Genomic DNA, 23789 nt, shown 5'->3' with positions numbered 1-23789 from the left:
TGATATTTTTATGCTCACTCAAATCATTGTGAATGTATCATATTGAGCTAGTTATGCTTCAATCATAAATGATCACACATATTATTAAAATCTTACCGTTGATAGGCTTTGTGATGTCCTGTGGCTTCCTGTGAAAGTTATGAGTTGATACAGAGCGTTCACCGTGTCTGTACACTTCCAGTCCTGTTGTTTGATGTGAAAAGAACAGACAATCGACGACTTAAAAAGTCTATAGGGTGTAGCTTTCAAATGCAAATAACCAAGCAGCTCGACCAATCCGGCTGTAGCACGCATGTCTTATACAAGTATGAGTAATACTGCACAATGTATTATTTCCTGTAATAAGGCTTTATGCACCAGCGTGGTCACACCATACAGTTAGATTGCTATTAATTGAACTGAGGCCAGAATGTCGCCAATTTAAAAAACTGGTTTACCTTTTATGTGTTAACTTTTAATATATGAAAAAAACAGAACAGATTTCCATATACAAAATGTCCATATCATCAGCACGGATGAGTATCTGAAGGTCAGCATTAAATACAATGTGTAACTTTTACGTACAATACTCGTATGTGTAACTAGAGAAACCCGTGAAGATATCTTGTACTCGATTCATGTGTCTTGAACTGTTGCACAGGTGAGTTTCCCCCCGTTTCTGTTCGAAGTTTTCTTATTTGAGCCAATAAATGAGGAGAAAAGTGAAGCCAGGATTGGCAACGGTGTTGAGGAGAGAGGAATTGTGGGAACAGCTCTTTACAAACATTGGTAGGAGAGCTTTCATAACAGAAATATATTCATGATGTTGTATATTTGAGACATATCAGCACTGTTTTACAGACAGGGCTTAGACTAAACCAGGATTGGGCCTTAGTTCAATTAGGATATTTAAGTAGCTTTTATAAACTTGCCTTTAAAAAAACATTACTGGTGTGAATTCTTGAGACAAAACAATGGATTCAAACATGTATTTTAATCTGGGACTAGCTTGAGCCTTGTCTGTGAAACCCGGGGCTAGTTATTTTTAAAAACGCTGTATATTTTTATTCCTCAAATAAAGGCAAACAAGCAATCAATTCTCAAAGTTCAGGAGAAAGAAGCAGAAAAGTCTAAAGCCAAAGCCTCCAGGATTCAGCAGAAGAAGAAATATGCGCTGGAAACCATGATGAAGGTCGAGATTCATTTCTTGATTCTCACATTGGAGTCAGAATATAAGGTTCTGGTGTTTTACTGTCATTTTAATCTTATATTTTGCATAAAGAATGTTATGTTAAGAATGTTAAATTCATGTTAAATTAATCTTATTTTCATGCAGATTATGATTCTCATTACTGTAGCGCAGTATCAAGCGTAGCGTTAGTTCTGGCAGGTCACGTTAGTCAAGCGCGCATCAGCTGACCCTCAGCTGACCCACATCTATAGGAATACGACCAGAGGTGGACAAAATACACAACTTCCTTACTTGAGTGAAAGTACAGATACTACTGGTCAAATATTACTCCGTTACAGATTAAAGTTGTAAAGACCGATTTTTACTTAAGTAAAAGTACAGAAGTACTTGTTTTTAAAACTACTTAAGTATCAAAAGTAATTTTCAATGCATTGTTTAATTATTGTTGCATTGTTGTGTGTAATACTTACAGTACCTTATGCCTCTGAATCTATGCCTGACTGCCCTCATATCAATTTCACATTTATTTCTAGAACACAGTTCCAGTGGGATTGAATGTGAGATTGAATAAGTCACTCAATAACGTCCACAATGCTTTCAGACACCCAAATGGCTGTTCCCTCAAATACTGCCCTATTTAATGTTTTTTGGATTTTAGTATGAATATATTAGCCTTACTTAGCCTGACTTCGTCATACTCATATTCTAGTCAATGAGATTTGATTATGGGGCGTATCTCAACCGAACCAGGGAAAAAAAAAACTCTGCACTCAATTGGATAGATCTACAACCAATCAGAGCAACGGAGTAAATGACGCATATTCTTCATTCATATTCTCTACCAACAAAATGTTGCGGCTCTCTGTTCCTCTTTTAAAATGAATGCGCTGTAGTGTGGATATCTTCTATAACAGACGCGATGGCGGAATATACACATGATGTTTCATAAACAAAGTTCGGGAGGAGCACGTACAAATAATCAATCCAATATCAACTTGTCATCAAACAATACCATGTCTAACGTTACCCTATATCAGCATGAGGAAGCATATTCACTCTGTCAACTTACCTAACACTCCTTGACAGTTTTTCAGCATCCCTCCACCACCCCGAATCCTCACTCTTTTCTTGTCTTGTTCTCTCACAACCAGGAATACGAGTATGGGGGGAGTATGGCTACCGAGCCCACAGCCCTCTCCATTTATTCTATCTGACTTATTTGTAAGTGTGAACTCGTGAAATCTCAATTCTCCAGCTGCAGTCGTCTTTGTTGTAAACTAATTCAAATCAAGCGCTCTTTGGTGACGTGGGTGATTACGTAACCGCAGATCATCTGTCCATCATCGATTAAAGGCCGCCCTGGCAATTTGATTGACTCGGCCTTTTGGGAGCCGAGCATAATTACTCCTCAACGGATCGAGTCCAGACCGAACTTCCCGACCAAAAAATGTTGTGGGCGGGGTTCGGGCTGGCACCCAGGCTAAGTCTTAGGCTACTGTTATCTAAGCTAGTGTGCACCAAAACAATGACAAAATTCACATTTAGAAGACCAAACCCAATGTTGAAAATGAAAATCAGGTTGATGTCAGAATCCAACACCAGGGGTGCGTTTCCCGTACAACTATATAGCTCGCTGCTTAACTACCATAGTACAATGCATCGTTGGAGAAATCAACTAGCTAGTCACGACTGTTTCCCGAAACCGTATGTCGCAAAGTATCGTTCAACCACGTTGGTTTATGACGTCTCGCACGTGGTGGACTAATAACTTATTTTAATTAATCTGTTTTGAGATCGAATTAATGCTAGATTTTGTCATATAAGTTACAGACATGGCATCTGAAGACCATTTCTAATTTTTCTCAGTTATTTTGCTTTACCAGACTCAATAATTGGCTCGTTCTTACATAGTAGAGCACGTTCGCAGTCTTCAAAAACTGTGCTTTAAATCTCTTGACAAACTAAAAGACGTAAATTACAGCCTAAAAGATCTGCCTGTTCCCAGATCAGCTGGCTGTATTAAGATCAGCTTCACTCCACGAGTGTTTCCCACCGCGCTCAGAGAGTCTCGCGTGCCGGAGGAGGAAGAGGTCAGATCTGCTTTAACCACAGAGATCAGCACTAAATCCATTCTGTCATGTTGAGGATCACACACATAAGGGAAGAAACGATATATCGGCCGATATTGGTTCATTTTTAATGTTATGGTTATCGGCCTGAAAAGAAAATTTAGCTGATATATATTAAAGCCGATAAATAATGGATTATTTGCTTCAGCCGAGACTCTTCAGATGTTCAGCATGATGCTTTTGAATTGCTTGAAATATAATTGGAAAAAAGGAAAATACAGATCAGTGCAGCGCAAGTCTGTCATATAAGCTACATAAAATTATAATAAAAACATAATATTGTGTGCTTGGGATGTGGCTTTTAATGGTGAGACTTTTGTTTTTGTAATCAGGCTTAAAAATTATATCAAAATTTGGATTTAGATTTATTGGCCAATATATCGGTTATTGGCTTTCAAATATAAAGAATTATCGGTATCGGCCAAAATGTTCATATCGATGCATCACTAATACACATATCATGTCCGTGTGTGTGTGTGTGTGTGTGAGCAGTGGTTGAAGAAGCAGGCGGAGGCCAGGAGAGCAGTGGACACGGATCTGGCTGAACTGGAAGACCTGAGCGAGGAAGAGAGAAACCCAGACTGGCTGAAAGAGAAGGGCGAGTGAGTGTCACAGCTCACACTCAGAGAGGACGATGGGTCTCAGACCAAACAGATCATAAATCAACATATAATTCTCTTCCATCAGTTTATTTGCTTTTATATATACACTACTGATCACAAGTTTAGAGTCGGTAAGATATTTTAATGTTCTTGAAAGAAGTCTGCATTTCTTTGATCAAAAATTTCAAATACTGTATTATTACAATATAAAGTAACTTTTAATTTGAATATATTGTAAAATGTAATTTATTCCTGTGATCAAAGCTGAATTTTCAGCATCATTACTCCAGTCTTCAGTGTCACATGATCCTTCAGAAATCATTCTAATATGATGATTTGCTGCTCAAAAACATTTATTATTATCAATGTTGAAAACAGTTGTGCTTTTTCCGATTTTTTGTAGAAAATGTGGTAAATTTTAAACTAAATTGATGAATATAATGTTCAAAAGAACATTGTTTATTTGAAATAGAATCTTTTGTAACATTTTAAATGTATTTACTGTCACTTTTGATCAATTTAATGCATCCTTGCTGAATAAAAGTATACATTTTTCTCTTTTAAAAAAACATTCAACATTCAAACATTTTGAACAGTAAGTGTTTGTATTTATTTTTATTTATTTATTTCGATCTCCATTAGCTGCACACGAGCAACTACTCTTCCTGGAGTCGATACAATCCAACATGCTGCTTACGAAATTTTACACCAATATTCAATACATTACATTTTGCAAAACAAAACACTAATGCAATTAAAAACACCACACCCCTACTCACACATACCTACATACAAATCCAAACACACACACTCATATACACCAGACCTAGTTTAGTCATAATTCTGACTATAAGCAAGAATTTATAGTGGAATAACAATTTACCATTTGCAATACATTTTAATTTATGATCAAATGCCTTTTTAAAAGGACTTTAAACTGATGTTTACTGTGTGCATTAACAATGTCTCTGGGCAAAATGTTCCAACCGGACATGGCTCTATAAATCATAGTCCTCTTTCAAACCTCTGAGCAATAGTCCAACTGTGACAAAACAAGTGATTTCATAACATCTGCCCTCACGTTAAAAGGCAGCATGTGAGAACACTTTCTCACCATAAAAAGACCATTACACATCCTGCGCACAACCATACTGATATGCTTGGACCATGATAAGTGGTTGTCTACTTCGATACCCAGAAGCCTCGTCTGTAGTACCTGCTCAACATACATATCTTTAATTACTAGATTCAATTTGGGTTTACTCAACAACATGTGTCTGGTACCAGAAACAATACTTTTTGTCTTCCCAACATTTTAGACTAACTTATTATTTGTAACCCACTCTACTACAGACTTTAGTTCTTCCAATAACACAATTTCAAGGTCTTCAATTGTTCCTTGAGATGAATAGATAGTTGAGTCATCAGCGTACATAGCTATTTTTTACTTCCTTTAAGACCAATGGCAAGTCATTTGTATATATAGAAAACAGGAGTGGTCCTATAGGCACACCACACCTGTGGTACACCACAGTCAACTGCTCTTTTATGTGAAAAACTTCCATTTGAAAAAAACAGTTTGCCTCCTATTTCCTAAATAACTCTGAAACCAAATTGTTGCTGTTGAGCTGAAACCATAACAGTGCAATTTGCTTAATAGAAGTTTGTGATCAATCAAATCAAAAGCAGCGCTAAAATCTAACAGTATAGCTCCTGCCAACTTTTTATTATTTAATGCTGTTAACCAATCACTTGTCATTTGAGCCATAGCAGTGGTGGTCGAATGACCTGCGCTATAGGCATGTTGAAATTCTGTATTTAAATTATGATCATAAAAATATTTCTGAATTTGTTCAGCAACAATCTTCTCCATAATTTTACTCAACGCAGGCAACAGACTTATTGGTCTACAGTTGGATCCACAGATGTATTTTTTGGTAGTAGTACAATTTTGGCTGTTTTCCAAGCCTGAGGATAAACCCCTTTATTTAGACTCAAATTTAAAATATGAGTAATAGGGACAGCAATTAAACTAGCAACAAATTTAAACAACTTAGAATCAATATTGTCCTAGAAGGTTTTTCCTTACATTCCAATAGTAATTCTTCTACCTTTTGCACTGTTACATTCGCAAACTGAAAATTGCAGTTCTTTTCCTGCATAATGCTGTTCCTCATTAAGACCTCTGCTTTTATATTTCCAGTTTGCTCCATATTACCCCTTAGTTTATTGATTTTATCACAAAAAATAATTATTTAAATGATTGGCAATATCCATTGGCTTTGTAATGAAATAACCCTCTGATTCATTCAATAAATGCTGGGATAGATTTAGCTTTCCTTCCCAACATATTGTTTAAATCAATCTGATCATCAATCATGTTGTCTCAAATACAACATCACGAGTATAGTTATGAAAGAATGAAAGATCTTCTACTGGTCCCACAATTAATCTCAACACCGTTTCCAATCCTGGCTTCACTTTTCTCCTCATTTATTGGCCAAATATGAAAACTTCGAACAGAAACGGGGGAAACTGCACAACAGTTCAAGACACATATGAACAAGTACATGATATCTTCACAGGTTTCTTTTTTTCTTTTAGGACAGGACAGAGTAAGACAAAATACAAAGACAGCACTGTATATACAAAACGATTCTGACAAGCAAAACAAACAAGGTTTTACACGTGATTATATGATTATATGGAGTAGTGTGTGTGTGTGTGTGTTGTGCATGTGTATCTCTAGCTTGCATGATTCTAAATTTATATGTCAAGCAGAGCGTTTGGGAGAGAACGAAATAGATGATTCTACACTTACGAGTATTGTACGTTACAGTTACACATTGTATTTAATGTTGACCATCAGATACTCATCCGTGCTGATGACATGGACATTAGTGACATATTGCTTTTAAAGGGACGCTGATATACAGTATTTCTAAATTGGCCAGATTCTGGACTAGCCAGTAGTGCTGGTTAAAATATCTCAGATTATAGCAATCTAACTGTATGGTGTGACCACGCTGGTGCATAAAGCCTTATTACAGGAAATAATACATTGTGCAGTATTACTCATACTTGTATAAGACATGCGTGCTACAGCCGGATTGGTCGAGCTGCTTGGTTATTTCCATTTGAAAGCTACACCCTATAGACTTTTTAAGTCGTCGATTGTCTGTTCTTTTCACATCAAACAACAGGACTGGAAGTGTACAGACACGGTGAACGCTCTGTATCAACTCAACTTTCACAGGAAGCCACAGGACATCACAAAGCCTATCAACGGTAAGATTTTAATAATATGTGTGATCATTTATGATTGAAGCATAACTAGCTCAATATGATACATTCACAATGATTTGAGTGAGCATAAAAATATCACCCAAGGGTTTATATTTACATACCTCAATATCACTATCTGTGGATTTAATACTCATCAATTTAACATTTTACAATTGATCTAAAGTAACAACACTGGTGTAAACTGATCACTTGCGCACTCATTTTTATTTCCTGTTTTTCAACAGATGGCAGATTGGCAAAACATAAACCAAATAGTCAATGAAGAGTGGTGGGAGAAGGCATACAAGTTGTTTCTTGAATGTGATCCAATAAATAGAATTCTGTACCATTCTAAATGTTGTATGACCGGAGATAATTGGGATGATTATGGATTCAACCGCACCACACATGTTCCTCCCCCTGGGAAAGTCAATGATGTTTCTAAAAGAGCCATTTTGGCGGTGATTTCAAGATCAAGGAAATGGAACTTGAACTGGAAGGATCTTCCGCCATCTTATGAACCTGATGTACCGGATCTGGAAGAGAATCACAAGAAACTAATAAACTGTGTTACTGACCTGATCTATAAAGAGGACGGCAGCCCAAGACCTTTTAATAAATAGGCTGAACAATATTGATCGATAATGAGAGTCTGAAGAACTACAAATGTAATTTGCATCACTATAATTGTAGGGTTATTCTGTTCCATGTTTTAATTGAAATTAATTTACAAATATGTAATGGTTATTTTTAAATAAGAAAATGATGGTCTTTTTCTTCATATTACATCCATTAGTTAATCATTTATACTGTAGTTAATAATTTACCTCCTTATTTGCATCCATATGAGGCTATTGTATGCTTTCATGAATTTGTCCATAATGATCTCTTCTATTGATTTATTAACTCCTTATTTTGTTGTAATCTGCAATTATATATGATGAATATGGGTGCAATAAACATCCATTTAAAAAGGTGAATGTAGTTTTTCGGGAAGACGATTAGTAAAAGGTTAAAAAGAATAAATAAAACATTTCTTCGACCTAACCATTCTTTCTGTGTGATTTAATATTAAAAACATAAGTGCCCGAAGTGAACACTTCTCACATGTTGCCGGTCTGACCGCCCACACCGAATCAGAATATTAATTAAATTAATTGATTACATCGCTTGTTCAGAGATTTTATAAGCTGTACGAACAGAACGGATCAATTACTGCGCAATATGAATGAAGCCAAACAGTTTAATTTTGCATAAAGTGGCGGAAGCGAATAACCATCTTGGATCTGAGAGGATCATTATTAAGATCCAAATGATCACACTCAGAATGAGCTTTATTACCGAGTGTTTACACGCACACAGAATTTGTCTTGGTGACAGGAGCTTCCAGTGCAGAAGAAAGGAGTGCAGACAGATATAAATATAATTGTTTTAATGGGTAACACTTTAGAATAATGGTCTGTCATTAATAAGAAATGTAAGTAATGCAGGATGTCATAATTAGGCTACCTTAGTTATTAATGATGCCAATCTCATTAAGTAATTATCGATTATCTAATAAGGAACTTTCTTAGTCCTAAATTCGATATTACTTACTGATTAGTTAAGCTTGTTTCCATATTAGTTAATAGTAGCTGAAGTGTTAATCAACTACTAATTATTTTTTTATTATATTATTCTGTTACCAATGAATGTAGCCTACATAGCCTATTACACGTGTAGGCCTACAGTTTATGTTGTAGCTAATTTACAGATATACAATTATACAATTTTAAAATTATAGTCTCTCTGCTCTTCCCGGTATCATGAACCCTTTAATTTGTTGTCCTTTTTTTCTCTGCGGTGCATGAGCACATAAATAGCCTAATGAAGATTGTATATCTTTCCATCAAATTATTTGAACCAAACGAAAAATAAAATAATGGACGACAAAATGACACAAACACAAAAAATTCCGTTAACATATTTTTGTTGTTGTTGATAATGGCAACGTCCGCCATGAGACACCACGAACTTTCACACGGGACTGCCGCTTTCTCTCGTTGTGGATGCGTTTTGTGCAGTTGACGATATATTGAAAATGAACATGACACGCGACTGCCGCGTCCCGTCACCGTGTGTGAAAGAGATTTGAGATTTGCGCGAGCCGTTCTTATCGCGACCTTGATGAAAACATACGAAGCTAATTTGAATTCTATTGAGAATTTACCACTTTAAAACGCTATGGAGAAAGTCAAACATGATCTAAAAACAGTCGTCACTAAAAAGACTGCAAAAAGAGGAGGAAACATCATCCTGCACCAACATTAATTTGAAAGCTTTTTAATGACAACCTTTACTAGAATTGATCACATTCTATTGTTAAACGTTAAATTGGTTTGAACTCATTTATAATAGATAATCTCTGTTAAGGGAAAACTACTATAATATTATAGTATTATTTATTTATACAATAATATTATTGTAGCCTATTATTTATTTATTTAGTCATATTTATCAAATAACAGTTATTGAGTTGTTTATGTGTAGAACATAGGCCTACATATATTCAGTGTGCAGGTGCTATTCAATCTCTCCATATTTCAGTGTCAGACAGGAAGAACTGAACAATTTGCAATGCAACAAACTTTTATTAAACATGCAATTTATAACTTGTTGCAACCGTCCCCAACACTATCAGCCATGACAGAACATCATACGCCTGCAAGACTGACTTTGACACATGCTAATAACTATGTCAGTCAGAACTCAGAACTCAACAAAACAATAATTCAAACTAAGTTTTGATTAATTCATACAAAATATCAGGACAGTATGACAAAAATACATCTCATGAAAACATTTACTTTCAAACCTCCAAAACAAGTTTTGTTCAATAAATGCAGCAGCAGATGTTGAATAATGTCTAGTGTCTTCTTAGTTGGGGGAGGGTGTAACTGTGCATGTTCAGTATGAGTGTCATCACTCTAGCTTGTTTCTGATTGGAGAAAAATGACATGTTGCAACTGTCCCTGGTCTCCCTCCTTATTGTAATAAATGCTATACTTAAACGATACAAGAACTATGTTACTTTTTCATAAGGCCAAATAGAATCAAGAGCTTTAAGTCTGGACCTTCTTGAATTATTGACTAAACATTTGGTTTTCTCCGTGTGTAAAATGTGTTCTGCTAATAATGACAGATATTAGGGAAACCTGGTTTTCAGATATTCCAAGAGATGACAGGAAATTAACATGTTCAGTAGATATAAGAACATTTTAAGTAAAGATAGTTTGACTTCTCATTGCAGTTACGTCATCAACCAGCTTCTTTGGTCCACACTTAAACCCATCCCAGTGTTCAAGCCAGAACTACGCCCTTTCTTCTCGAAGACCGATCCCAAGCAAGCAGTCGCCAGACGAGGTGAGCATCCTCATATGGCTCAGAAGAAGAAGGCAGAAAAATACTATAGCGGACTGACACACATTCAAAAATAATATAAAAACAAATTACATATAACAAAGGCCTAAATACATTTTTTAATCTCAGAATTATGGTTTTACGGATTTCTTGATATCTCACATGATCACATTGGAGTCAGGATACAAGGTTAATAAAGGATTATTAAATGCATGATAAATTAATGAATTTGTGTGTCTTGAACACTTGTTCCAAAAATAAACCACACATAATGCTGGAGAAATGTTTTATTCACTCTTAAAAAAAGGAACTTTATATTTTCAATAAAACTACATTCACCTTTTTGAGTGGATGTTTATTGCAACCATATTCATCATATATAATTGCAGATTACAACAAAATAAGACCTTGATCTGGAGTTAATAAATCAATAGAAGTGATCATTAGACAAATTCATGAAAGCATACAATACTCTCTTATGGATGCAATTGAGAAAGTAAATGCTTAACTACAGGATAAATGATTGACTGATGGATGTAATATGAAAAAAAAGAAAGAAAATAATTTTCTTGTACAACAACATTAAACCAAAATATTTGTAAAAGGCAAGTAAATATATGCCAACTAATTTCAATTAAATCATGCCACACCCTATACCATTATAGTGATGCAAATTACATTTAGTTCAGACTCTCATTATCGATCAATATTGTTCAGCCTATTTATTAAAAGGTCTTGGGCTGCCGTCCTCTTTATAGATCAGGTCAGTAACACCGTTTATTAGTTTCTTGTCAGTTTCGCCCAGATCCTGTACATCAGCTTCAGAAGATGGCGGATCTACCTCCCACTCCTTCCAATCCATTTTCTTTGCTCTTGAAATCACCACCAAAATTGCTCTTTTAGAAACACCACGGAACATCCCAGTAGGAGGAACGGGTGCGTCACAGTTGAATCCATTATCTTTCCATTTATCTCCGGTCATATATAGTTCAGAATGTCTCAGAATCTGTTTTATTGGATCACTTTCAAGAAACAACTTGTAAGCCGTCTCCCACCACCTTTCACTCATGTTCTTGTTTAAGATTTGAGAATCTGCCATCTGTTGAAAAACAGAAAATAAAAATGAGTGCGCAAGTGATCAGTTTACACCAGTGTTGTTACTTTAGATCAATTGTAAAATGTTAAATTGATGAGTATTAAATCCACAGATAGTGATATTGAGGTATGTAAATATAAACCCTTGGGTGATATTTTTATGCTCACTCAAATCATTGTGAATGTATCATATTGAGCTAGTTATGCTTCAATCATAAATGATCACACATATTATTAAAATCTTACCGTTGATAGGCTTTGTGATGTCCTGTGGCTTCCTGTGAAAGTTATGAGTTGATACAGAGCGTTCACCGTGTCTGTACACTTCCAGTCCTGTTGTTTGATGTGAAAAGAACAGACAATCGACGACTTAAAAAGTCTATAGGGTGTAGCTTTCAAATGCAAATAACCAAGCAGCTCGACCAATCCGGCTGTAGCACGCATGTCTTATACAAGTATGAGTAATACTGCACAATGTATTATTTCCTGTAATAAGGCTTTATGCACCAGCGTGGTCACACCATACAGTTAGATTGCTATTAATTGAACTGAGGCCAGAATGTCGCCAATTTAAAAAACTGGTTTACCTTTTATGTGTTAACTTTTAATATATGAAAAAAACAGAACAGATTTTACATGTCCATATCATCTGCACGGATGAGTATCTGAAGGTCAGCATTAAATACAATGTGTAACTTTTACGTACAATACTCGTATGTGTAACTAGAGAAACCCGTGAAGATATCTTGTACTCGATTCATGTGTCTTGAACTGTTGCACAGGTGAGTTTCCCCCCGTTTCTGTTCGAAGTTTTTTTATTTGAGCCAATAAATGAGGAGAAAAGTGAAGCCAGGATTGGCAACGGTGTTGAGGAGAGAGGAATTGTGAGAACAGCTCTTTACAAACATTGGTACATCTCACAGTGGACATGCACCTACGATGACAATTTCAGACCCCTCCATGATTTCCAAGTGGGAGAACTTGCAAAATAGCAGGGTGTTCAAATACTTATTTTCCTCACTGTATATAAGCTCCTTCAGTGTTATCAGCAGCTATCGCGTTTCTCAAGAGCGAATTACCCTCCTCCCTCCCCAGCTCCACCTGTCGCCCAGTCAGGATTTAATTCTCGAATTATGTTGTACTTTAAAATCTTGAATTAAATATATTTGCAAACGTTCATGTTGGTTCTGTTCTGTTTACCCTAAGGGGGGTTTATTGCTGCTCTCCCTGCTCTTAAATGCTGAGGAGAGCAGCAATGGGGGTGAAATGCTCATTTTCACTCAATCACCTGTTAATCTTGAGTACCTTTAGAGTAGTATTGCATCCTTCATATCTCCAAAAAGTCTTTAGTTTTATTATATTTATAAAAGAAAGATAGGCTGTACCGAGTCTTTCCGGAAAAAAAACCAGCGGCTGGAGGCGGGCCGTGTGGGCGAAGCTAAAGCTGTGTGCTAACGCGCCGAGCTAACAACACACAGAGACATTTGAAGCAGTTTTACTCACTGCCCGGTTCCAACCACGACCGCAAACCTTTATCATTGTGACTGCTCAATCCTTAAGCATTAGACGATCTGCAAATCCGGCGTCGAACTGGGCTTTGTTTATAAAACAATCATCGTCGAAATGCAGGGAACAAACAATCTTTCACAACTCCATTGATGCTCTGAAAAAACAAACTCCATCCACTGGTCCCTTAACCATGGGTTCTTTGGGAATCTGTGCAGGGCTGTCTTGCCCTGGCAACCAAAAACACACTTCTTTGGTGACACTGACTTCCCTAAAGCCGAGCAGAGCGCTTTGATGGGCGTACTGCTTTCGCTCTCTTCTCTCTTTGGTCTACGGATGCGTGCGCGCCCGCGACCTTCCGGGAGAAGTGCCCTTACGACCCCTATAAGGAAATCCCGCCCCAGCTGACGTCACACAGGCCCATACTCGAAAAAAACTTTCCGAAACTTGTGACAAACCGGAAGGACCATTTTTGGCACAGAAATACTCCTTCAAACGTACAATTTAATTTTTGAAACTTTGTCCATGTTTAGCATGTGAATCCAACTCTTTTTACAGTATGCATGAAATAGCATTTCACCCTCCCTTTAATCATGCTAGGCTACATAGATGCGCAGGGAGTTCTCGTCCAGAACGGAACTATACCGCCAGTCCAAACTGTACGCTAATTGTCAATCGTATTTGACGACAGTGGTCCTGACAGAACTATGTCTATGTCAATCATGTGTAGTCAGTGCTTTTTTATTGTATTTGTTTAATAATCGTAATAAATTAAAGCCAGTACAACAAATTATACCAGTATGTATAAATTATTGATAGTTTATTGATAATTATTGATATACAGTATTGGTGCACTTTAATTTTTAAATGACGTGTTTTTTAATAAATGCATATTGAAGGGGGTGGATTGGAATCCACTGCTGCTTCAATGTATATGTAATGAGTGATTATAATCAAGGTATTAATCTATATTTCTCCTTCTAAATATCAAATGAGTTAAATGACTTCTCTGGAGATTTTACTTTGTTAAAGAAGTTACCAGTGGGATCACTGAAATGTTCTTTCCATGTATTCTTTAAAGGTTCTCTAAGTGATGTCACGCGTTTTTTAGGCCAAACACACTGTAAAAAAGCGCGGTCTCTCTAGACACCACAGGCTCCACAAACAGCAACAAAAACAAACTGGGCTCACCCGCACCACGAAACATAACAAACTGTTCCAGCCAATAACTGACAAGAATGATTTGGGGGTGGGGTTTGGGGGGTTAGTGCGCGGATGAGGAGGAGGGAGGGTCTAGCTAGCCTCCGTTTTGTTTGACAATACTTCGAACGTCAACAAGAAGTGACATCACCCAAAATCACTTAGAGCACCTTTAATGTCAGTATTTGATATCTGACTGTGATCTTTGTAACTGTAAGCGGGGCGGCCTACGAACTCCTGTGTGAGTCTTGAAGCTGAACTTCTGCTGATGAAACTGCAAACTATCTTCAGTAAAACTTTTCTTCAATTTATTATAATTCTGACTCCGGGTCTTCTTTCAAACATCTGGTCCTTGGGTTCTAAACTGTTAACCCCTAACAATATATACAGTTTATGTTCTGTATATTATTAAGCACAGAGCTTTTTCTCCTGTATCTGAATGTTGTCTGGAACATTATTAGTTTGCTGCTGAACTCTCTGCCTGTGTTTCAGCTTGAGAACGAGGAGCGGGACAGGATTCAGAAGATTAAGGATGAAGAGTGTGCGAGAGCCACGGCGGAACTGGATTTCTGGAGAGAAACGCAGAGGAAAACAGCAGAAGAAAAGGAGAAGCGGCAAAAGCTTGAAGGAGCCGGCAAGCGCGACAACAAGCCGGTTTATCAGAAAACAGAGCGTGCAAACGTTACTCCTGCAATCACACCACTGCACAATACCAGCAGCACTACATCTGGTAAACAAGCTTTCATTCTCAGATCCAGAGCACATCTAACGTTCACTGTTCTTCATGATGTTCGGCTCTTCATACCAGAAAGCAGAAGTCAAAACATATTTGCCATATTTCCTTGCTAGGGCAGAGGAGCATCAGACCGAAGCCTAAAGATCTGCCTGTTCCCAGATCAGCTGGCTGTATTAAGATCAGCTTCACTCCACGAGTGTTTCCCACCGCGCTCAGAGAGTCTCGCGTGCCGGAGGAGGAAGAGGTCAGATCTGCTTTAACCATAGAGATCAGCACTAAATCCATTCTGTCATGTTGAGGATTCACACACATAAGGGAAGAAACGATATATCGTCCGATATTGGTTCATTTTTAATGTTATGGTTATCGGCCTGATAAGAAAATTTAGCTGATATATTAAAGCCGATAAATAATGGATTATTTGCTTCAGCCGAGACTCTTCAGATGTTCAACATGATGCTTTTGAACTGCTTGAAATATAATTGGAAAAAAGGAAAATACAGATCAGTGCAACATGTGCAGCGCATGTCTGTCATATAGGCTACATAAAATTATAATAAAAACATTATAATTGTGTGCTTGGGAGTCGGGACGTGGCTTTTAATGGTGAGACTTTTATTTTTGTAATCAGGCTTAAAAATTATATCAAAATTTGGATTTAGATTTATCGGCCAATATATTGGTTATCGGCTTTCAAATATAAAGAATTATCGGTTTATTACAGACATATCCAAAATCACATGTGTGTCACATGCCTGTCCTGTCTTGTGCTGCACATGGGTGTTTTTGTTGTTTGCCATGTGTTCTTGTTTATTGTCTAGCCCCTCCCATCTTGTTATCTGATTATTTGGTTAATTTGTCCCACCTGTTGTGTTCGTTACCCTCCTTTGTTTGTTCCCCTATTTAGCCTCCTTGTGTTTGTAGTCTTGTGCTGGCTCGTTGTCCGTGTTACCTGTATTTGATGTTCCTGTGCTGTTGGTATCTGAGTTCTGAGTTTTTGTATTTTGTCTATGTTTGTTTATTAAATCTTCTCTGCACTTGAATCCTCGTCTCTCGTTCAGTGTCCCGTGACAGAACGAGCCAGCCAAGTATGTGGATTCAGCAGAGCGAGATTTTTCCTCCGGGGGAGAACAAGGGAAACTCCATTTCCCTGTTTGAATATTTTGCCAGGTGTGCTCAGAGAACTTTGGAGGAGGAGAGCACCATGTCTGACGGTGATCAGATCGGAGGAGGTGGTTCGGTGGTTTCGGAGCCGGTGGTCAGGAGACGGAGGAGGAGGAGAAAGGCGCCACTTCAACGTCACGTCACATCTGCCCAGCCAGAGACTGTTCACGTCACGTCTGCCCAGCCAGAGACGGTTCACGTCACGTCTGCCCAGCCAGAGACGGTTCACGTCATGTCTGCCCAGCCAGAGACGGTTCACGTCACGTCTGCCCAGCCAGAGACTGTTCACGTCACGTCTGCCCAGCCAGAGACTGTTCACGTCACGTCTGCCCAGCCAGAGACTGTTCACGTCACGTCGGCCCAGCCAGAGACTGTTCACGTCACGTCGGCCCAGCCAGAGACTGTTCCTGAGCCTATGTCTTCGGACAAGATGGTCGTCGCTGCCGCCGAGCCTGTTCAAGTCACGCCTGCCGAGCCTGTGTCCCCTGACAAGATGGCCGCCGTCGAGCCTGTGTCTTCGGACAAGATGGCCGCCGCCGAGCCTGTTCACATCACGCCTGCCGAGCCTGTGTCCCCTGACAAGATGGCCGCCGTCGAGCCTGTGTCTGAGCCGGTGGTGTCTGTTCCTGAGCCTGAGCCCTCTGTGACCGCGACACTGGCCATTATGGCCACAGCCATGTTGTGTGTGTGGGCTATGCACACACTTGAGCCGGTGGTGTCTGTTCCTGAGCCGGAGCCAGTGTCTGTTCCTGAGCCGGAGCCAGTGTCTGTTCCTGAGCCGGAGCCAGTGTCTGTTCCTGAGCCGGAGCCAGTGTCTGTTCCTGAGCCGGAGCCAGTGTCTGTTCCTGAGCCGGAGCCAGTGTCTGTTCCTGAGCCGGAGCCAGTGTCTGTTCCTGAGCCGGAGCCAGTGTCTGTTCCTGAGCCGGAGCCAGTGTCTGTTCCTGAGCCGGAGCCAGTGTCTGTTCCTGAGCCGGAGCCAGTTCCTGAGCCGGAGCCGGAGCCAGTTCCTGAGCCGGAGCCGGAGCCAGTTCCTGAGCCGGAGCCAGTGTCTGTTCCTGAGCCGGAGCCAGTGTCTGTTCCTGAGCCGGAGCCAGTGTCTGTTCCTGAGCCGGAGCCAGTGTCTGTTCCTGAGCCGGAGCCAGTGTCTGTTCCTGAGCCGGAGCCAGTGTCTGTTCCTGAGCCTGTGTCTGTTCCTGAGCCTGTGTCTGTTCCTGAGCCTGTGTCTGTTCCTGAGCCTGTGTCTGTTCCTGAGCCTGTGTCTGTTCCTGAGCCTGTGTCTGTTCCTGAGCCTGTGTCTGTTCCTGAGCCTGTGTCTGTTCCTGAGCCAGTGTCTGTTCCTGAGCCAGTGTCTGTTCCTGAGCCGGAGCCAGTGTCTGTTCCTGAGCCGGAGCCAGTGTCTGTTCCTGAGCCGGAGCCAGTGTCTGTTCCTGAGCCGGAGCCAGTGTCTGTTCCTGAGCCGGAGCCAGTGTCTGTTCCTGAGCCGGAGCCAGTGTCTGTTCCTGAGCCGGAGCCAGTGTCTGTTCCTGAGCCAGTGTCTGTTCCTGAGCCGGAGCCAGTGTCTGTTCCTGAGCCGGAGCCAGTGTCTGTTCCTGAGCCGGAGCCAGTGTCTGTTCCTGAGCCGGAGCCAGTGTCTGTTCCTGAGCCGGAGCCAGTGTCTGTTCCTGAGCCGGAGCCAGTGTCTGTTCCTGAGCCGGAGCCAGTGTCTGTTCCTGAGCCGGAGCCAGTGTCTGTTCCTGAGCCGGAGCCAGTGTCTGTTCCTGAGCCGGAGCCAGTGTCTGTTCCTGAGCCGGAGCCAGTGTCTGTTCCTGAGCCGGAGCCAGTGTCTGTTCCTGAGCCGGAGCCAGTGTCTGTTCCTGAGCCGGAGCCAGTGTCTGTTCCTGAGCCAGTGTCTGTTCCTGAGCCAGTGTCTGTTCCTGAGCCAGTGTCTGTTCCTGAGCCGGAGCCAGTGTCTGTTCCTGAGCCGGAGCCAGTGTCTGTTCCTGAGCCGGAGCCAGTGTCTGTTCCTGAGCCGGAGCCAGTGTCTGTTCCTGAGCCTGTGTCTGTTCCTGAGCCTGTGTCTGTTCCTGAGCCTGTGTCTGTTCCTGAGCCTGTGTCTGTTCCTGAGCCCGAGCCGGTGGTGCCTGTTCCAGTGCCCGAGCCGGTGGTGCCTGTTCCAGTGCCCGAGCCGGTGGTGCCTGTTCCAGTGCCCGAGCCGGTGGTGCCTGTTCCAGTGCCCGAGCCGGTGGTGCCTGTTCCAGTGCCCGAGCCGGTGGTGCCTGTTCCAGTGCCCGAGCCGGTGGTGCCTGTTCCAGTGCCCGAGCCGGTGGTGCCTGTTCCAGTGCCCGAGCCGGTGGTGCCTGTTCCAGTGCCCGAGCCGGTGGTGCCTGTTCCAGTGCCCGAGCCGGTGGTGCCTGTTCCAGTGCCCGAGCCGGTGGTGCCTGTTCCAGTGCCCGAGCCGGTGGTGCCTGTTCCAGTGCCCGAGCCGGTGGTGCCTGTTCCAGTGCCCGAGCCGGTGGTGCCTGTTCCAGTGCCCGAGCCGGTGGTGCCTGTTCCAGTGCCCGAGCCGGTGGTGCCTGTTCCAGTGCCCGAGCCGGTGGTGCCTGTTCCAGTGCCCGAGCCGGTGGTGCCTGTTCCAGTGCCCGAGCCGGTGGTGCCTGTTCCAGTGCCCGAGCCGGTGGTGCCTGTTCCAGTGCCCGAGCCGGTGGTGCCTGTTCCAGTGCCCGAGCCGGTGGTGCCTGTTCCAGTGCCCGAGCCGGTGGTGCCTGTTCCAGTGCCCGAGCCGGTGGTGCCTGTTCCAGTGCCCGAGCCGGTGGTGCCTGTTCCAGTGCCCGAGCCGGTGGTGCCTGTTCCAGTGCCCGAGCCGGTGGTGCCTGTTCCAGTGCCCGAGCCGGTGGTGCCTGTTCCAGTGCCCGAGCCGGTGGTGCCTGTTCCAGTGCCCGAGCCGGTGGTGCCTGTTCCAGTGCCCGAGCCGGTGGTGCCTGTTCCAGTGCCCGAGCCGGTGGTGCCTGTTCCAGTGCCCGAGCCGGTGGTGCCTGTTCCAGTGCCCGAGCCGGTGGTGCCTGTTCCAGTGCCCGAGCCGGTGGTGCCTGTTCCAGTGCCCGAGCCGGTGGTGCCTGTTCCAGTGCCCGAGCCGGTGGTGCCTGTTCCAGTGCCCGAGCCGGTGGTGCCTGTTCCAGTGCCCGAGCCGGTGGTGCCTGTTCCAGTGCCCGAGCCGGTGGTGCCTGTTCCAGTGCCCGAGCCGGTGGTGCCTGTTCCAGTGCCCGAGCCGGTGGTGCCTGTTCCAGTGCCCGAGCCGGTGGTGCCTGTTCCAGTGCCCGAGCCGGTGGTGCCTGTTCCAGTGCCCGAGCCGGTGGTGCCTGTTCCAGTGCCCGAGCCGGTGGTGCCTGTTCCAGTGCCCGAGCCGGTGGTGCCTGTTCCAGTGCCCGAGCCGGTGGTGCCTGTTCCAGTGCCCGAGCCGGTGGTGCCTGTTCCAGTGCCCGAGCCGGTGGTGCCTGTTCCAGTGCCCGAGCCGGTGGTGCCTGTTCCAGTGCCCGAGCCGGTGGTGCCTGTTCCAGTGCCCGAGCCGGTGGTGCCTGTTCCAGTGCCCGAGCCGGTGGTGCCTGTTCCAGTGCCCGAGCCGGTGGTGCCTGTTCCAGTGCCCGAGCCGGTGGTGCCTGTTCCAGTGCCCGAGCCGGTGGTGCCTGTTCCAGTGCCCGAGCCGGTGGTGCCTGTTCCAGTGCCCGAGCCGGTGGTGCCTGTTCCAGTGCCCGAGCCGGTGGTGCCTGTTCCAGTGCCCGAGCCGGTGGTGCCTGTTCCAGTGCCCGAGCCGGTGGTGCCTGTTCCAGTGCCCGAGCCGGTGGTGCCTGTTCCAGTGCCCGAGCCGGTGGTGCCTGTTCCAGTGCCCGAGCCGGTGGTGCCTGTTCCAGTGCCCGAGCCGGTGGTGCCTGTTCCAGTGCCCGAGCCGGTGGTGCCTGTTCCAGTGCCCGAGCCGGTGGTGCCTGTTCCAGTGCCCGAGCCGGTGGTGCCTGTTCCAGTGCCCGAGCCGGTGGTGCCTGTTCCAGTGCCCGAGCCGGTGGTGCCTGTTCCAGTGCCCGAGCCGGTGGTGCCTGTTCCAGTGCCCGAGCCGGTGGTGCCTGTTCCAGTGCCCGAGCCGGTGGTGCCTGTTCCAGTGCCCGAGCCGGTGGTGCCTGTTCCAGTGCCCGAGCCGGTGGTGCCTGTTCCAGTGCCCGAGCCGGTGGTGCCTGTTCCAGTGCCCGAGCCGGTGGTGCCTGTTCCAGTGCCCGAGCCGGTGGTGCCTGTTCCAGTGCCCGAGCCGGTGGTGCCTGTTCCAGTGCCCGAGCCGGTGGTGCCTGTTCCAGTGCCCGAGCCGGTGGTGCCTGTTCCAGTGCCCGAGCCGGTGGTGCCTGTTCCAGTGCCCGAGCCGGTGGTGCCTGTTCCAGTGCCCGAGCCGGTGGTGCCTGTTCCAGTGCCCGAGCCGGTGGTGCCTGTTCCAGTGCCCGAGCCGGTGGTGCCTGTTCCAGTGCCCGAGCCGGTGGTGCCTGTTCCAGTGCCCGAGCCGGTGGTGCCTGTTCCAGTGCCCGAGCCGGTGGTGCCTGTTCCAGTGCCCGAGCCGGTGGTGCCTGTTCCAGTGCCCGAGCCGGTGGTGCCTGTTCCAGTGCCCGAGCCGGTGGTGCCTGTTCCAGTGCCCGAGCCGGTGGTGCCTGTTCCAGTGCCCGAGCCGGTGGTGCCTGTTCCAGTGCCCGAGCCGGTGGTGCCTGTTCCAGTGCCCGAGCCGGTGGTGCCTGTTCCAGTGCCCGAGCCGGTGGTGCCTGTTCCAGTGCCCGAGCCGGTGGTGCCTGTTCCAGTGCCCGAGCCGGTGGTGCCTGTTCCAGTGCCCGAGCCGGTGGTGCCTGTTCCAGTGCCCGAGCCGGTGGTGCCTGTTCCAGTGCCCGAGCCGGTGGTGCCTGTTCCAGTGCCCGAGCCGGTGGTGCCTGTTCCAGTGCCCGAGCCGGTGGTGCCTGTTCCAGTGCCCGAGCCGGTGGTGCCTGTTCCAGTGCCCGAGCCGGTGGTGCCTGTTCCAGTGCCCGAGCCGGTGGTGCCTGTTCCAGTGCCCGAGCCGGTGGTGCCTGTTCCAGTGCCCGAGGGGCCGTCTCCGCCCTGGCCGCCCGATGGACGGTCTGCACCGCCCTGGACTCTCGAACTTTGTGTCCCGCCCTGGTCTGTCCCTCCCGTCCCGCCCTGGTCTGTCCCTCCCGTCCCGCCCTGGTCTGTCCCTCCCGTCCCGCCCTGGTCTGTCCCTCCCGTCCCGCCCTGGTCTGTCCCTCCCGTCCCGCCCTGGTCTGTCCCTCCCGTCCCGCCCTGGTCTGTCCCTCCCGTCCCGCCCTGGTCTGTCCCTCCCGTCCCGCCCTGGTCTGTCCCTCCCGTCCCGCCCTGGTCTGTCCCTCCCGTCCCGCCCTGGTCTGTCCCTCCCGTTCCGTTCGGGTCTTGTGGAGCGTCTGGTAGCCGCTCCGTAGGGAGGGGGTAATGTCACATGCCTGTCCTGTCTTGTGCTGCACATGGGTGTTTTTGTTGTTTGCCATGTGTTCTTGTTTATTGTCTAGCCCCTCCCATCTTGTTATCTGATTATTTGGTTAATTTGTCCCACCTGTTGTGTTCGTTACCCTCCTTTGTTTGTTCCCCTATTTAGCCTCCTTGTGTTTGTAGTCTTGTGCTGGCTCGTTGTCCGTGTTACCTGTATTTGATGTTCCTGTGCTGTTGGTATCTGAGTTCTGAGTTTTTGTATTTTGTCTATGTTTGTTTATTAAATCTTCTCTGCACTTGAATCCTCGTCTCTCGTTCAGTGTCCCGTGACAATGTGACTATGTTGAATTGAGAAAAGAAAAATAAAGAAAAAAAAACCCATCACATTGTTAAGATAATACATACAGCGACAAAAACATGTTCGGCAGGTAGAGTTCACAACAATGATTGCCTAGCTGTTGTCCCAGGTCCAAGAGATTATCCTAGATGAGAAAGAGTTCCAAGCTTGTACAATCAATCAATCAATCAACCCTTTATTACAGACTCAAAGTCCAATATAAAAAAAAAAAAACCCAAAAAACAAACAAGACAGTCAACATATACAACCCATACAATCCATCACAAACATGTAGAGTCACAAAATACACCAGTACCAGTGTCTCCACAGCTGTACAGTTTCTGATCGCGCCTTATTGAGTCACGCAGTTGTAAGTTCAGTGTTGACAAAGCTATGGATCCAGAATGATTTCATACACATATCCGGAATAAACCAGTTTTTCAAAATTATTTTCTTTGCAGAGGTAAACCCTGCGAATACCATTCTGAACTGAATTTGCTTTAGATTTATATCAGAATTGTCATTAAAGGGGGGTGAAATGCTCATTTTCACTCAATCTCCTGTTAATCTTGAGTACCTATAGAGTAGTATTGCATCCTTCATATCTCCAAAAAGTATTTAGTTTTATTATATTTATAAAAGAAAGATAGGCTGTACCGAGTCTTTCCGGAAAAAAAAACGTGTGGGCGAAGCTAAAGCTGTGCTTATGCGCCGATAGCTAACAACACACAGAGACATTTGAAGCAGTTTTACTCACTGCCTGCGGTTCCACGACCGCGAACCTTTATCATTGTGACTGCTCGATCCTTAAGCATTAGACGATCTGCAAATCCGTCGATCTGGGCTTTGTTTATAAAACAACCATCGTCGAAATGCAGGGAACAAACAGTCTTGCACAACTCCGTTGATGATGCTCTGAAAAAACAAACTCCATCCACTGGTCCCTTAACGCCGGGTTCTTTGGGAATCTGTGCAGGGTTGTCTTGCCCTGGCAACCAAAAACACACTTCTTTGGTGACATTGACTTCCCTAAAGCCGAGCACAGCGCTTAGATACTGCTTTCGCTCTCTTCTCTCTCTGGTCTACGGATGCGTGCGCGCCCGCGCTATTCCGGGAGAAGTGCCCTTAGGACCCATATAAGGAAATTACACCCCAACTGACGTCACACAGACCCATACTCGAAAAAAACTTTTCTGAAACTTGTGACAAACCGGAAGGACAATTTTTGGCACAGAAATACTCCTTCAAACGTACAATTACATTTTTGAAACTTTGTCCATGTTTAGCATGGGAATCCAACTCTTTAACAGTGTAAAAATCTCTTTTAAGGTGTGATGTAGGCTCCTGTATAGGAGTAATACAGGCTCCTGTAATAAAAGTGGCAAGAGTGGACACCCCGTCTTGTTCCACGCTGCAGGGTAAAAGGAGCAGAGATTATGTCACCTGTTAGAATACTTGCTAAAGGTGAGTGGTATAGCGCCTTGATCATTGCTATAAAATGATGCCTGAAGCCAAAACGTTGCAATACTGCCCACATACATTTCCAGTCTGTCCTATCGAAGGCTTTCTCTGCATCGAGTGAAAATACAGCGCAAGGATTTGGGTGTGTCTCTGCCACATCTATAATGTGTAGCAGCCTTCTCATGTTATCAGATGCATAGCGTCCCTTGATAAAGCCTGTTTGGTCTTCATTGACTAGAGATTGAAT

General features: G+C 44.3%; 1 protein-coding gene across 1 annotated transcript; it reads left to right on the top strand.

Moving 5' to 3' along the window:
• Positions 1-351: 351 nt before the first annotated feature.
• Positions 352-10663, top strand: LOC311089537 (dynein axonemal assembly factor 4-like; the record flags this gene model as incomplete). The annotated part of the gene is made up of 7 exons (XM_084124260.1): positions 352-377; positions 475-529; positions 641-742; positions 1061-1203; positions 3153-3261; positions 3793-3902; positions 10477-10663. The coding sequence occupies 7 exons, from the start codon at positions 352-354 to the stop codon at positions 10661-10663; spliced, it is 732 nt and encodes a 243-aa protein (XP_083980386.1).
• Positions 10664-23789: the final 13126 nt, after the last annotated feature.

The sequence above is a fragment of the Abramis brama genome (assembly GCF_963993115.1).
Source record: "Abramis brama genome assembly, chromosome: 9".
NCBI lineage: Eukaryota > Metazoa > Chordata > Actinopteri > Cypriniformes > Leuciscidae > Abramis > Abramis brama.
This window is presented reverse-complemented; position numbering and strand designations above follow the sequence as displayed.